Source organism: Bacidia gigantensis (assembly GCF_019456465.1).
Source record: "Bacidia gigantensis strain McMullin 20006 chromosome Unknown contig_156, whole genome shotgun sequence".
NCBI classification, from domain to species: Eukaryota; Fungi; Ascomycota; class Lecanoromycetes; order Lecanorales; family Ramalinaceae; genus Bacidia; species Bacidia gigantensis.
Window position 1 is genome coordinate 1,701,639 of NW_025408594.1, and position 15,423 is coordinate 1,717,061.

Below are 15,423 nucleotides of genomic sequence, written 5' to 3' on the forward strand. Positions count from 1 at the left end.
CTGCTGAGCCGAGATATTCAAGATGCCATGCAGCACACATCTGTCGGCTTTGCTCATACAAGTGGAGGGCTCATCAAGATCAAAGACCATGAAGGTCATAGCCCATTTGACGTGTATGGCACAACCATAGGAAACCGCAATATACACACTTTCAATCATGCACAGACAATAGGAGCAGGCTATTCTGATGACGAAGAGAATGATATGGCCCAAGGCGTCAGCGGAGATCCTGAAGACTCCCAAGTTCCGCGATTGCAACCACAGACGCAAGTCAATGGTGATGAAATGTTTGCCTTCGGAAGCAACAAAAATTTGACCCTTGGCCTCGGCGACGAGGACGATCGTCAATTTCCAGAGCGAGTCTACCTGAACCGACCAGATCGGCTAATGTACTCCTTCTATGAAGGTTTCAAGTCTTCATCAATGAATAGACCAAGAAGCACTTCCGACGAGAAGCGGTCCAGACCTTTCGGAATCTTCGAACTCCCAGCGGCTGTTCGCTATCGGCCATTGACCGTTCAAGACGTTCAATTATCCAAGCTGTCCTCAACAATCCTGACAAATGATCCACAGGCGAATCTGTACATGTGCGGCTTTGGGTCTGGGGGTCGGCTCGGTACAGGTGACGAATCGACACGTTTCAGCTATGTCAATATTCAAGGAGGAGGACTTGGAGCAAAGAGGGTTATACACATCGCTCTCGGCCAGAACCATACTATTGCCATCACTAATGAAGGCGAAACATACACATGGGGAAATAATGCTTTTGGTCAACTGGGATACGCGCCTAATGCCAACGCAGCTGGTGCGAAAGACGAAGATCCCGTCCAACTTCTTCCACGCCAGGTCTTTGGACCACTGAAGCGTGAAGTAGTAATCGGTGCGGCTGCCTCACGAATTCATAGCGCCGTGATCACATCTACATCTCTCTACACGTTTGGCAAGAACGAAGGGCAAATGGGCTTGGTTGATTCTGATGCACGCTCTCTCATCTCACAAAATACCCCTCGGAAGGTCGGTGCTTCTCTCTTTACATCGTCAATCAAGTCAGTCTCAGCCATAGACAAAGCAACTATCTGCCTGTTGGAAAGCCATGAAGTTCTAGTCTTTGCCAACTATGGCTATACGAAAATTGTTTTTCCAGTCGAAAACACAAAGTTTTTGCAAGACTTAGGACGTGGTAACGATAGGTTCACGGAGACTAGACCGGTCCTCAGAGGCAATCAAGTTTGCAAAATTACCTCAGGAGGTGACACTATATGTGCTATGACAGCCTTGGGCGACGTATTCACAATGCAAGTCAGCCAAAACACTGATACGTCGACAGCGTCTTCTTCGACTACCAATCCGTCAAAAATCAGGGGGCTCTGTCGCCGCCCCAGCAAGTCTGGGCTCTTCGGAAATCCCATATGGCTGTCAGAGACGTCGATGTTGGTCAAGATGGGTCTATCATCATTTGCACGGAAGCTGGATCGGTATGGAGACGCGTCAAACGAGCTACGATCAAAGACGCAACTATATCCAAAGCATCTGACTACAAAGCCAAGGACTACAAATTCTCTCGTGTACCAGGATTAACACGTATTGCCGCTGTGCGAAGCAATACCTTCGGCGCTTACGCTGCTATGCGTCGAGACTGTGACGTTCTGCAAACGCAAATCGATGTAGACGCCGTTTCTTTGTGGAAGGATCTATATCCTCTATTACCATTTCATGGATTTGGAGCTGAGGACTCTGATACAGAGGATCCAAGACCTCGATTCTGGGTCTCGAGTCAGCCTGATGATGTTGCAACAATTCGTCAAGCCGTCTTACGGACCCGGACGCTGGAGACCGATATCGCCGAGTTCCTGGTAGATCGGACAACACGAGACCACGATTTCGACTTACAAGTCGGCAGTACTATTTGCGACGCTCGCATCCCTGTCCACACTTTCATGTTCGCAGGTCGAAGCCACATCTTGAACAAAGCTCTGACTGTCTTCCAAAAAGAGTACTTCTACTCCGTTCAAGATGTTTTCAACATTGAGTACGATAGTGAGGGAAAGCCAATCATCCTCTTCCAGGGCATTGATTTCATCACATTGATCAACCTTGTACTGTACGTGTACACCGACTCGGTAGTCAGCGTATGGCAATTTCGGCGCCCGCCAGACATGGCCCTCCGCTACCGGCAGGTTCGCGTAGAGCTGATGAAAGTTGCGTCCGCCTTGGAAATGCGCAGATTGGAGCATGCTGTAAGGTTGATGACCGAACCACCAAAGACACTGCGTGAAGACTTCGACCATGCTATCACCTTCCCAGCCTTTTTCGAAAATGGTGACATAAAGGTCGAGCTTGACGGAGCTACACAAATGGTACACGGAGCCCTTGTCTGTCGACGCTGCCCGTTCTTCGAAGGTTTATTCCAAGGCCGTGCAGCCGGCCGCTGGCTCTCCTCGCGGCGTGATGACGACCAAGATGCGCCAGAACCAATTCAGGTCGATCTAACGCATGTCAGCCCTGACGTCTTCAAGTATGTCTTGAGACACATTTATGCAGACACAGATGAGACAATGTTCGAAGATGTTATAACAGCGGATCTCGACGCTTATTTAGATCTGATTATTGAAGTCATGTCAGTTGCAAATGAATTGATGCTAGATCGGCTTACACAGAGCTGTCAAAAGCTGCTCGGCAAACATGGTACGTTGTAGAAAGTTGAAGACTGCTGGTCTCCAAGCTAATCGACTGGATAGTCAATACGAGGAACATTTGTTCTCTTCTGAACGCTGTGGCTCCATGCTCAGTGACTGGATTCAAAGATGCTGCGCTCGAATACATCTGCTTGAATCTTGAAGGCATGCTCGAGAATCAGTAAGTCCTTCGGTAACCTTGACGAAAAGCTCTACTAATGTGTTCGTAGTCTTCTCGAAGAACTCGAAGCCGACATCATGTTAGAACTTGACGAGACTGTCCAGCAGAATCAACTCAACTGCATGCCTTTCGCCAAAAGCGGAAAAGCAGAGGCTGACATAGTAGAACAATACCCTAGACTTCTCGAACGTTTTGAGCGTAGCAAGCAGGTGAAAATCGACCGAGTACGCCTGCAAGCCAAATTGAGAGATGAAAATAAAGGCACTGGCACTCTCAAAGGGCGTAAAGACCTACCTGAAGATTTTGAGCAGAATGCCCCTTCGCGCAAGTCCCCGAAAATTATGCCCAAGGAAGTCTCGAAGAGCCCAAAATTTGCACCTCAACCGTCTACACATGACTTGATGTTTGACATGGATGGTCTTGATGACCAGCAAGAGAAGCGATCATCATCAGCAGGACCCAGATCTGATTCGTATCTACATCGTCCAAGCCAGCTTAACAATACAGAGTTCGACGCATTACCTACCTCCCTTGAATCAGACCTAGCGGCTTCCACAAGCCCATACTCCCATAATGACTTGATAAGATCACCAGGTATTGATCTTGATCATTTTCAAGATCATTCAATTGCTCTAGACAACAGCCGACCTTGGGCAGCACCAGGCTTCTCGGCATCAAAGCTCAACATGAAAGAAATCATGGCTCAAGCCTCAAGTCTTGGAACGTCTTCTATTTCCACTGCACTTGCTACGCGGGAGAAACAGCCGCAGTCCCCTCAAACGCCTAGAAAGTCAAGCGTGCCGCAGAAGGTGTCCCAAAAAGAACGTAAAAGACAACAGCAAGAGCAACTTGCACAAGCGTCGTCACCGCCAGTTCAGGTAGCGACTCCGGCCCCTAAGGCCAAGCCTGACTCGCAAGCAAAGCCAATTTCACCGTGGCAGAGAGCATCCTCAGGCTCAAGAATATCTTTGAAAGACATCCTTGGCGAGGAAACGAAGTCGCCATCACCTAAAGACAAGGTCCCACACCCTAGCTCTCCATCCATGACACTCCGTCAGACCGTGGCTGGCAAACCACCTTCTCGCCACCCTTTTAGCGACTCTTCCCAGACTCCTGCAGCGCCTGCACAACGAAGTGTCTCTTCACCCACCAGCACCGCACCCGTTCAAGCTCACCAAAGCCCGCTATCACCACCTCGCTCGCTTTCAACGTATACACCGCCCGTTCCCACACAGCCTCAGATCCATTCTATCCGCCATTCGACTCCGGCCTCAGCGGCAGAACCTTCCCTTCAACTTTCCATGTCTGACATTCTTTCCCAGCAACAGACGGAGAAGGATGTCATCAGGGACGCAGTGGCAAAGCGGTCACTGCAGGAAATTCAGGAGGAGCAGGCGTTCCAAGAGTGGTGGGATGCTGAGAGTAGGAAGGTGCAGCTTGAGGAACAGGGTAGTAAGAACGGTGCAGGCAAGGCGGGTGGAAGGGGAAGGGTTAGGAGGGCTAGAGGGAGAGGAGGTGCGGGTGCTGCTAAAGGGGGGGCGTGGTGACGTCCAATGGAGGAGTGGGTCAGAGAGCAGAAAGAAAGGGCGAAAAGGGCGAAGCAAGCAGGAGGGGCGGAGAGATAGAAAGGAAGGAGAAAGCTGTGCGGGGCGAGGGTGAAAGGGTGCGGAGGTGAAGACTGTCACGTAGGGGTGGTGATGGCAGTGTATATATGACTATATGTTGGATGATTAATGGGGAAGTGTATATACAAACATGTGTAGGCATACTACGTTAGCAGGGACGACCGCTATGGTCTGTAATCAATCAGCTCTTAATACTACTAGAAGCAGCCTATATAGTATATATATCGCCTGTTTCTGCACTTAACATCTTCAGTAGAGTATGATGATCATTGGCGACCAATGTCCAGGGAGCACTTGTCCCTAGAGGCCCCTTGGAGAGGACGATAGGTAGCCCCGAATATGAATTCCAGGGGAGACTTATAGGGAGCATACCCCGGGCATTTACACTCTTGGCACCTCTCATTGGAATGGTCGAGACCCTTGAGGGGCAAGGGGAGGGGCGTGCGCCATTTGCTTAGTCATCGGCGTTACTGCCCCGCCATCAAGCCATCTTGGCCATCAACACACAAACTCGTTTAAATCCCGGATCCCCGCCATCCAGTTCACTCAATTACTCCGAGTAACTTCCGGCCATTCCTTTCAACCTTCCACAACAAACACTACTCTCTCTCTTCTGTATTTTATCGCCACACACGATATTCTTATTCCAGACCCTAAGAGTTGTACGAGAAGATGGGCGTGAAAGACGTGCTCAAGAGACCTGTGGGCGTTATCGTGGGGGAAGATATCATCACTGTCAGTATACTCCCCTCTCTCACTCTTTCCTCTTGGGGTATTGGGGATGCATTGCATGCAGCTAGCTAACACTGCTGTACCTCAGCTCTTCAAATATGCCCAAGAACACAGCTTCGCCATCCCCGCCATCAACGTCGCCTCCTCCTCCGCCGTCGTCGCCGCCCTCGAAGCCGCCCAGAAGAAATCCTCGCCGGTGATCCTCCAGCTCTCGCAAGGTGGCGCCGCGTACTTCACCGGCAAAGGCGTGTCGAATGCAAAGCAGGCGTCCTCCATAGCTGGTGCGGTTGCCGCTGCGCACTATATCAGGGGGATTGCGCCCAGTTATGATATTCCGGTCGTGCTGCATACGGATCATTGCTCGCGGCCGCTTCTGGAGTGGTTGGATGGTATGTTGGATGCGGATGAGAAATATTTTAAGGAGCAGGGCGAGCCGCTGTTTAGTAGCCATATGATTGATTTGTCGGCTGAGGAGGTCGAGGTACGTCGCGCTCGCTTTTCTTTGTCTTTTATACCTATTGTGTCTTGGAGCTGCGGTGCAATGGTATTACAGAAATAAGGCATACAGCCCCCTGCCTCCCTCCTCATCCACCACTCAACCCATCTACATACGCTCCATCACCTAACTAACATCCCCACCCCTCAGTTCAACCTCCAAACCACAGCAAAATACCTCAAGCGCGCCGCGCCGATGAAACAATGGCTGGAGATGGAAATCGGCATCACCGGCGGGGAAGAAGACGGCGTCAACAACGAAAGCGTCGACAACTCCGCCCTCTACACGCAACCCGAGACCGTGCTCGAGATCTACAACCTCCTGTCGCCCATCTCCCCCTACTTCTCCATCGCGGCTGGCTTCGGCAACGTCCACGGCGTCTACAAACCGGGAAACGTCGTCCTGCACCCCGAACTGCTCGCGCACCACCAGAAAGCCGTCGCGGACAGCATCGGCGGCAAGGATAAGAAACCGCTTGCTTTGGTTTTCCATGGCGGCAGTGGCAGCACGAAAGAGGAGTATACCCAGGCGATCAGCTATGGCGTTGTGAAGGTTAATGTGGACACGGATATGCAGTATGCGTTCCTCACCGGCGTGAGGGATTTCGTGAGGGGGAAGAAGGATTATTTGAATGGCCCCGTCGGCAATCCCGAGGGCGAGGATAAGCCGAATAAGAAGTTTTTTGATCCCAGGGTTTGGTTGCGCGCGGGTGAGGTTACTATGGCTAAGAGGGTCGAGGAGGCTATTGCTGATTTTGGTTGTGCGGGGACTTTGTGAGTGAGGGGGATAAGGGGGGGGGAAGGGTGTGGAGGGTTGGAAATGGAGGATTGTTTGTTTTGCCCGGCTGGTTGGCTGGTTGGTTGATGCATGAGGGATGGGGATGGGGATGTATATGAATGAGCCAGTTCTCTCTCTCCCCCCAATTTTTGTACTCCCGCAGGAATAGGATAGGGTAGGTAGGATAGCTAGAGCGATCTGCTCTCCCCCTTCCTTACTTCAGCTCACCGGATATACTTATGGAGAATCTTTCAATTCTTCTAACCGCGTCTTTTCCACTGGCACTGATCTAGCTTCATACTTCTTGAATTTTCGATTTATCCTTCTTCTTCTTCTTGCTTCGATGTAGATGAACACGACTGATGGAATGGAAAGGATTTTGTCCTTCAGAATGTGTGGGTATAATGATGTGAGTAGATGCATGGGGGAAAGTTAGGGGGGCAAATAAAGACAATATCTGTCTGTCATTTATCCTACTACTCTACCCTACGTGTCTTGTCCACCTTCCTCGGGAAAGCTAGAGACCTCACAATCGCAGACATGCAACTCGCCATCCCGTTTCCTTCCTTTCGCTATGCCCCCCTTTACCCCGGCCTACTTGCTTAACTCCCTCGTGGAAAATGCATGTATCTCGTTTATACCGACGGTTGGGTGTGTATGTGTAGATGGCGGTGTAGGGGTTATGGTAGGGCGTGGGTAGGGGTGGGTTAGGGGTGCGGTGGTGGGGTGTCATACGTACTCCGCCGTCACACTATCGTATCTCACCCCTTTGTATACGAGCGCGTACTTGGTGTGGGCGGAATAGTACGTCATTTCGATTTCGTAGTAGACGACGTAGTACATCTGCCACCGACCATATCAGCGCCACTCCTCAAACCGAAAGATGAAAGGGGGAGTGGGGAAGAAAGGGGGAGGGTAGAAATCAACACACCTTCCCATCCTTGCCCGCCCTCTGCATCAGTTCCCCCACAGGAATACAGCTCAAATCCGCCCTCAGGCGTGCCAACTGTCTCACGTCCGCCCCGTCCTTATACACCGGCGCCCCCTTGCCCTCCAAATCCTCAAACATCATGATGTCCTGCGCGACCGTCTGTCGCGGCCCCTCACTCACTTTCCACACCTTATGATACTTGCGCGTGAAGCTCTGGTCCTCCGTGACTTCACTGCCCTTGGTGATAAACCAGCTCATATCGAACACCTTGAGCTCGCCATCGTAGTCGTCCCACCACGCCGTGGTCCGCGAGTGCCCGCGCCCAGACGGGTCGTATTTACTCATGATTTCCGTCCCGTAGTGCTTGCGTGCTACGCGTGCGGCGACTTTCACGCGCTCTGTCGACGGGGAGAGTGCCGCGAGGCCTTTCATTAGGGCACCGCGCACGACGGCGGTCCAGCCGTTCGGGGGTTGCATTACTTCGATTGAGGGCCCGAGGGTGGAGCGGAGGGTTTCGCGTAGGTAGGGCGATTGGCCGAAGCCGCCGACTAGGAGGACGGCTTTTACTGAGAGGGAAGCGGCTTTTGTGGCGGCGATTTGGCCATTCACGAGGGCGAGCACTTCGGAGACGACGGGGTCGAAGATGGTGTTTTTGACGACGGTGCCCGGGAGTTTGAATTTCCCGCGCCGGACAGAGTTGGCGGGGTCGTCGGCTAGGCCGGGGACTGTGGAGTTTTAGTGGAGGAAGGGAGAGGGAGGACGAGGGTTATGGAAGGGGAAGGAAAGGAGGGACAGGGAGGAGGTACCTGGTATAATGAACTCTTCGTTGACGTCGCCGCGGAAGGCTTTCTTTGTGACTAGGTCAAAACGTTTCATTGCGTCTTCGACGACCTCTTCATCCCATTCCTCGTTCAGGGATAGCTTGTCGACGAGATATTTTTGAAAGATACGGTTGAGGAAGGTGCTGCCGCAGAGTCTACCAGAGCCAGTGGCTGCTTCCTGGACCTTCAAGATGGGCTTCAAAGCTGTGACTGTGTAGGAGATGAGATCTACTGTTCCACCCCCAGCGTCACAAAGAACAAAAGTGTCGCCCTCTTTGATGCTGTGAGGGTCCATGGCGTGGAGGGCATAGATAGCTGCAGCCTCTGGCTCGGAAATGATCTGCAGGTCCTTGCCCATACCAGCTTCGAAGGCACAAAAGCGAGTCTTGGCTTGGGCGTTGTCGGACCAGACAGCTGGGACGGTGATGATGTACTCCAGTGGCGTAGACTTGATGATAGAAGCAGGCAGCTTGTGTTGTAGCAACTTCTCCGTGTGGGTACGAAGAGCAGAGAGATAGTCTGTGCAAAGTTTCTCTGCTGAGGCGTCATAGTCTGGGGGAAGGGCATGTTGATCCGGATATTGCTGAGCGAGATCACTGACCCCACGTGACTGAGATGGATCGAGGTCGAGTTTGAACCATTGATGGCGTGGACCGAAGTCATCGACTTGGAAGCCCCACTTGCAGGAGTTGCCATCGTAGCGGAGTTCACTGACTTCGTCAGTGGGAAAGCCATTGGCATTTGCGGGGACTTACGTTGGCACTTTATCGCTGCTTACACCTTCCAAGCCACCGCTTGATGGGTCTGGCCATTGTTGGATGATTGTTTGGACATCCGACTGTATTTCATCAATTGTTGTCAGGCTGCATTGGATAGCTGAAGAGACTTACTCGACGCGTCTGTGCCCATGCGACGCCGCTGAATGTAGTACCGAAATCTACAGCGATGAGGATCTTGCGGTCGGATGCAACATCATCACCCAGCTGGAGGCCTGATAGATCTGTTGCTACCTCTTCCATGATAGCTTACAGTGGGAAGGGAAGTTGTTTAGACGGCTGTACAGAGAGAAGGAACGGAATTGAAAGATTCTCTTGAGCGTGAAGAGATGATGAAAGAGGAAGAATGGGGAATATCAGGCATGCAAGTGTTGGTATGACTGCAGCCTTGTGGTGATATGGCCAGGTCTAGCCTAGATCGACCATGGTATTGGATGCAATGCGGTGTCAAGCTCCCCAGGCAACGACCACCGCAGATAACCGACTATAGGCACAGGACAAGCGGTGACACGTTGCTTTCACGTCTATCAGCAAACCTCTCGGTGTTCAGTGTGGCTGTTCAAGTAGACTTCCGACTGTTGGTTGTTCGTGTACTCTATAATATTAGTATGTAGCTTGTCATAAGGCAGAAGTATCCCATTTACAGTTCAAGTAGTGAGGGGCAATTGTCCTGCCCCGCTATGCCCTAAGAGTCACTGACGCTTTGGGCGCAAGAGCGCGTCTTAAGCGTGCTCTAGGGGCGGGTCCAAGCGGCCTTATTGGCGGGTGAACTGCAGCTCCAGTGCCAAGCCCCCAGGCAGACCGCCAGCCAGATTGCGCGTTCCGACCTTTCCTTTTCCACAGGCATTGTTGCCTTTCAATTGGCAGCACGAGAACACCAGACAGCAGGCTGAGGCTGTGTGCAGCTAAGTCTGCCATAGTGCGGGGGTCACCTACTTCTGCATCGAAAGCTGGAAGTCCAAGCGTTGTGCCTTCGTCCTTCATGGAGAGATCGAGTCTGGAGGACGGCGTGGGATATGCGAAATTCAAGATGGACGAAGCACGCGAAATGAAAGAAGTGCAAATGAGGCCATTGAGGAGAAGCTCGCAGGTACTCACGAAACCAGCCCCAATTCATGCCGAAAATTTGTCAAAATCTCTACCAACGAGGAGAAGGTCTCTGGATGGGTCGCCAAACAACAGGCAATCGAGTAGTCGCGACGTAGAAGTGTCAAGGCAACGGATAGATGCAATGACTGTAGAGGAGAGAATAGACGACTATCATGATCTCAAAGAGAAATACAGCGAGCTGAAGCGGGAGTACAAGCTCGCAAACCGCGATGTCCGAGAGCAATCACTCGAGCTTCGAGACATCAAGCGCCAGAATGCTTCGCTCATGGAGGCATACAGTGCCATCCAGAAGGAGCTCCAGGCTGTTTCCTCCGGCAAAGGCAAGCTCACCAACACAGAACGTTCCAAGTACATGGAGCACTTCCAGATGCTGGAGGAGCAAGCCGCCTACTTCCAGCAAGAATATCGGAAACGCGATGCCCACCTATCCTACCTGACCAAACAAACCAGAGATGCCAACGGCGAGAAAGAAGCCGCCGAAGAAGAATCTCGCAAGCTGCAACGCAAGATCCGCGATCTCAGCGCCAGCTTGACAGAATGCCGAGATGATCTGCTCCGCCTACAGCCGCCACCACAAGCCAGCGACAGCGAGGTAGCAGAAATGTACTCGAATCTCGTAGGCCAGATCTCCGGCTGGGTAGATGAGAAGACCGAAGATCCGGAGAAACTGGAAGCTTGGTTCGACAACCTCAAGACTCCCAGCGAGATACCGCAAGATTTCCGGAATGATCTTCCTCAGCGACTGTACAAGATCGCAAAGCAGCATCCCGAGTGTCTGCCATCACTGATGCAACATCTCATCCACTCCAAGATCCTAGTGGAGATCCTCAGCCCCAAAGTCTTCGTCTACGGTCTCGATGAGAACAACACCCTTCTCTTACAAGGTATTGAGGAAGGCATGTCAGAGCTGGAACCGAAACGAGGTGAGAATCTCACTCCATCTCCCCTCAGTCCACTATCCTCTACATCCCATTCCCGCGCCCCTATTTCCTCCGCTCCTCGTCCAACCGAAATATCATCTCACTACTTCCCTCCCCTCCCCTCCCCTCCCTCGCCCACATAGATCCCACTGACCCCAAAACAGACGCCCTTACACTCCGACGCCACCGCTCCGAAACCCTCCGTGGCCTAATAAAAATGTCCGCCTTCGCCACAGAACAAACCCACCAATCCCACCTCCTCGCTACCACCCTCTCCACCGCGCTCTCTACAATCCTCTCCCCCACCCACCCCATCGACCCCTCCGACCTCCACGCCCGCCTCCTCGCCCCCACCGTCAAACTCTCAAACACCCTCCGCACCTCAACAACAGACTACAACCTCTTCTCCCACGCCTTCGCCCGCTCCCCCAACGCCGCCTACTCCGTCCACCGCAACGAAATCCAGCACTACGGCATGGTCGACAACGCGACTTCCAAACCCATAAAAATGGACAGTAATTTGAGCGTGAGAGAGGATGGGAGGATTGGTGAGGAGTTGTTTGTGGTTAGTCCCGGGATGGTGAGGGGAGGGGCGGGGGGAAGGGAAACTCCGCAGGTTTTGGTCAAGCCGGTGTTGTTGGTTAGCCTGGATGAGCCCATGGGGAGGAAATCGAGGGTTCCGAAGGGTTTGGGGGGGTGGACTAGTTCGTGGTTTGGAGGTGGAGGGGGGGGGGAGGGGGGAGTGGTGGTGGAGGAGGTGGAGGAGGAGGAGGGGGTAAGGAAGATGAGAGGGATAGAGAGAGGGAGAGGGACAGGGACAGGGACAGGGGTGAGAAGTCAGAAGGTGCGGAGAGAGGAGAGAGAGGTTAGACTGAGAGATCCTCAGGAGATAGTAGCTCTGGAGTCATGCTAGCCGGGGGGTTATTTCTCTGATGGTCAGTTTTGGAGGAGTAGGGCAAGGAGTAAGGGGGGCAATTGGTAAGGCTTCTAGAGATGCATGAATGGATGATGGATGCTGGCATGACATACTCCCGCCTGCTATGAATTTACGCTTGGGTATACTAAGTGCGACTGGTAGGTGTACTGTACTGTATTGTAGGAAATGACATCCCCATCTCATGCCCATCTTATCCTATCCTAGCATATTTTGCGTCAAACACTTCTGTTTTCGCGCGCGATACAGCGCGGGAGCACCAGTCACCATTGCTTTGAGCTTTGATCCTCTACTTACAGACAGACGTGCTTGAATAACCAACCAACTATTTGAGTTTTCATGTCCATCAGGTGGAGAAATCCCCCCACCCCCCTCTCCTTTGATCTTGAGCTCTCCTACATCGAACCCCCGTTATTCAAGAACATCAACACTCAATACTCCTCCTCCACAACCTCCATCTCCCCCTCTAAATCCTCGACCTCCTCTTCTTCGTCATCTGGGTCCTGCGAGAGGAGCGAGCCCTTCTCACTTTGCTCTTCTCCACTCTCTTCGTCGGCGTCATCGATATCGTCTCCATCGTGATTGCTGGGCTTGTGAGTGCTGGTGCTTGTCAATAGGGTGGGGTGGATGGGGTGGATGGGAGGCGCAGAGGGGATTGGTGAGGGGGGTTGGGTGAGGGGTTGGGCAGGGGAATGGGTGATTTGTATGGCGTCAGTGTCGTCGGTGTCGCTGTCTTTGGGTGCGAGGAAACCGCCGCCGCCATCGTCGAGCGGGAGGGGTTCGGCGAAGAGATCTTCTTCATGGGGTGGACTGGGGGTTGGGGTGGGGGTAGGGGTGTCGTGGCGGGAGGCTGAGGGTTGAGGGTCTGGGAGGAGGGGAGGGCCGAAGATTACTGGGATCGTGGGTGGGGGTCGGGTGTTTGGTATCAAGCTGATGTTGTTACTGGTGGGGGTGTTCGCGGACTTGTTGTGGGAGGTATGGGTTGGGTTAGCGGTAGGTTCAGCAACAGGTCCAGCATCGGCGTCTGGCATGAACCCGCCTTCCTCCACTACCATCCCCTCGTCCTCGTCCCTCTCCTCATCAGTCTGGTCCCCCTCGCCCTCGATTGCGTACCCCGATATCCTCTCCCTGATCCTACATCCCACCAATAAACGCTTCCACATCGCCAACGCCTCCGCACTCTTCTTCTCCTGCTCAAGCAACGCCCGCTCGTCCTCTAGCACGGTAATGACATCTTTGACAGCATCGACGCACTCAGCGGCCACCACCGCCCCCAGAATGTTTGCGGTCCCATGCCGTCCCTTGAATGTGAAACCCACCACCGCTTCCGCGAAATCGATGCCTAGGAGCTTGGCTACGCGGACGGTGGAGGCGTGTTGGATGTGCGCCCCGCCCGCGGGGATCATGCTGGCGACGTAGATGTCGAGATTACCATACGCATTCTTGTGTACTTTGCCATTAATTACCGGGGCGGGAGTGTACAAGGTGGTCTGGTGGTGGGCATAGAGTGGCGTCCCTGCCGCCACTTCCTCGTCATCGTCTTCTAAGTTGGAGACCTCGCGTCGTTTACGGGAAACCACGCGCTTGAGTGGCTGCTCACCAGTTTTGATACATCGGCCCTGCCGATACCACTTGTCTGCGCTCTGCACGTGAAGGACGTCGCGGCGCCGGTAGATGGGTTCGAGAGCGTCTCGGCCTGCGGCTCCACTTTGCCAACTTCGCGCTTCGGGTGAATCACTTCGTGGCGACGTAGATGGCGCTCTAGGGCGTAGTATGGGTGGGTTTTGAAGTCTTGCACGTTGCGTGGCATGGGTTCTGCGGCTTCTTTGGCAATTAGTTCGGCGTCTTCGACGAGGTCGCGGTCGAGTCGTTGCTTTCGTCTAAACAGCTTCATCACCCGTTTCCACCACTTTTCTCCGTCCTTGGTCGATTCGACGCGGTCAAGGCGGGTTTTGGCATTGTAGGCTTTTACGTAGCGACGGGTTACGTCGCGAGCTGAGCCGTCGTCTTCGAAGGCGATTGCGTAGGTTAGGTTGTTCTCTCTCTCGCCGATTGGAGGTTCCAGTTTTGAGGGTTTGGCAATCGTGCGTGTTACGAGTGGGTCGATGGGAATCCATTTCTGGACGGCGGTGTTGAAGGCTTCGACCCAGAAGACTGGGTATTTGGATTCGCGGATGGGCTTTTTGGGAGTACCTTATGGTCTTAGCTTTTCACACTATCTAGTGACTTGCGTGGCTACCTACTTTTCGTTGGTACTTTCATTCGAGCTTTCACACTCCCATCTTCAGTATCAGGTGAGCTGCCTCGGACGCTAGCCGTGTCAGGCATGATTGTAGCGTATTGTCGCTGAGGTGTTTGTTTCTTTTCAACGGCTCGAAACTGTAATGGCTGCAGGGAGCAAACAAGTCTAGCATCTATGCCCGTGGCTCGCAACAACGCACAGAACAACTGAGCACCAAGGTCGCGAGATCCCTCCACCGCCTTGGCTGCATCGTCAAAATCTGCTTTTTCCATCGGGAGGCCAATATCGTCAGGTATATGTAGCTGTCAGCTCAACGGTATCAGCACATATCTTGATACCACTGGCAAAAGGACTGTAGCCTACATTCGGCAATGCATCGGGGTCAGACCAAGAAGGTCTGGCCAAGCCTCTCGCTGTGATCCTGAACCGGCCTCGGAATGCTTCACTGGCTTGCTCAAGCCCGTCCATGAAAGATCTCGATCGCTGGAATTGAGTCGCTGTAGTGTCATCATTTAGATAGGAAAGAGCCTTCCGTGGAAGAATCTGAAGAAGTACACTCTGATCAGTATCAGCATTTTTCAGTGCAATGCAATCTTAGCGATTACTTGCGTGGACGTCGTCATCATTACACCAATGGTTGCGAAGGTGCAGGTGAGCGAATAAACTGCATAGATACATCTTGTGAATCTCAAGCCGTAATTTCTTTTCAGTCGCGCCAACTGTCTTTCGTTTCGGCCTTTCAGGTCTCCCACTAGCCTCAAGTGTCAAGTTGAGAGCTTGAGGTCCGTCTTTCTCTGGCAGCGCTTGATTCTTCTCCTCATCATCGACCTCCTCCCAATTAGTGTCGCTGTCTGCCGAGTCTTCGGATTCACTTCGGACGAATGTTTGTCGCGCCAAGTCTACATCTTCAAATTGGTCTTCCAAGTCAGAATCGTTCGATTCTTGAGGCTTGATATCCTCTATCTTTGTCTCGTCATTCACAACTGTGTTATTCACGGTAGCAACAACTCGACCGGCGACACGCCGTTTTTTGACGGAACGGCCATCTTGATCACTACGGGTTGGTGATACAGAAGCTTCGGCAAGCATTTCCCGGTATACATTTGGGACTTCTGATGACGCGGCGAGCCGACCAGCCTGCCGTCCTCTGCGACGAACCATCTCGTCTGTCGATGGACTTCACATCGTGGTCACGAACCTATG

The 15,423-nt window shown here is 52.7% G+C and overlaps 5 protein-coding genes across 5 annotated transcripts; 3 read left to right on the forward strand and 2 right to left on the reverse strand.

Moving 5' to 3' along the window:
- Positions 1 to 27: 27 nt before the first annotated feature.
- Positions 28 to 4,403, forward strand: KY384_002811 (uncharacterized protein; the record flags this gene model as incomplete). Its single annotated transcript, XM_044811333.1, has 3 exons — positions 28 to 1,299; positions 1,362 to 2,685; positions 2,917 to 4,403. 3 exons carry the CDS (start codon positions 28 to 30, stop codon positions 4,401 to 4,403), a joined length of 4,083 nt encoding a protein of 1,360 aa, XP_044672216.1.
- An 868-nt stretch (positions 4,404 to 5,271) lies between these two features.
- On the forward strand, positions 5,272 to 6,486 carry FBA1 (Fructose-bisphosphate aldolase 1; the record flags this gene model as incomplete). The annotated part of the gene is made up of 2 exons (XM_044811334.1): positions 5,272 to 5,694; positions 5,860 to 6,486. The coding sequence occupies 2 exons, from the start codon at positions 5,272 to 5,274 to the stop codon at positions 6,484 to 6,486; spliced, it is 1,050 nt and encodes a 349-aa protein (XP_044672217.1).
- A 922-nt stretch (positions 6,487 to 7,408) lies between these two features.
- On the reverse strand, positions 7,409 to 9,257 carry KY384_002813 (uncharacterized protein; the record flags this gene model as incomplete). The annotated part of the gene is made up of 4 exons (XM_044811335.1): positions 7,409 to 8,142; positions 8,224 to 8,948; positions 8,994 to 9,114; positions 9,170 to 9,257. 4 exons carry the CDS (start codon positions 9,255 to 9,257, stop codon positions 7,409 to 7,411), a joined length of 1,668 nt encoding a protein of 555 aa, XP_044672218.1.
- Positions 9,258 to 9,996: 739 nt separating this feature from the next.
- KY384_002814 (uncharacterized protein) lies at positions 9,997 to 11,957 on the forward strand (the record flags this gene model as incomplete). The annotated part of the gene is made up of 2 exons (XM_044811336.1): positions 9,997 to 11,047; positions 11,209 to 11,957. The coding sequence occupies 2 exons, from the start codon at positions 9,997 to 9,999 to the stop codon at positions 11,955 to 11,957; spliced, it is 1,800 nt and encodes a 599-aa protein (XP_044672219.1).
- A 2,857-nt stretch (positions 11,958 to 14,814) lies between these two features.
- On the reverse strand, positions 14,815 to 15,381 carry KY384_002815 (uncharacterized protein; the record flags this gene model as incomplete). Its single annotated transcript, XM_044811337.1, has 1 exon — positions 14,815 to 15,381. One exon carries the CDS (start codon positions 15,379 to 15,381, stop codon positions 14,815 to 14,817), a length of 567 nt encoding a protein of 188 aa, XP_044672220.1.
- Between the last annotated feature and the right edge of the window lie 42 nt (positions 15,382 to 15,423).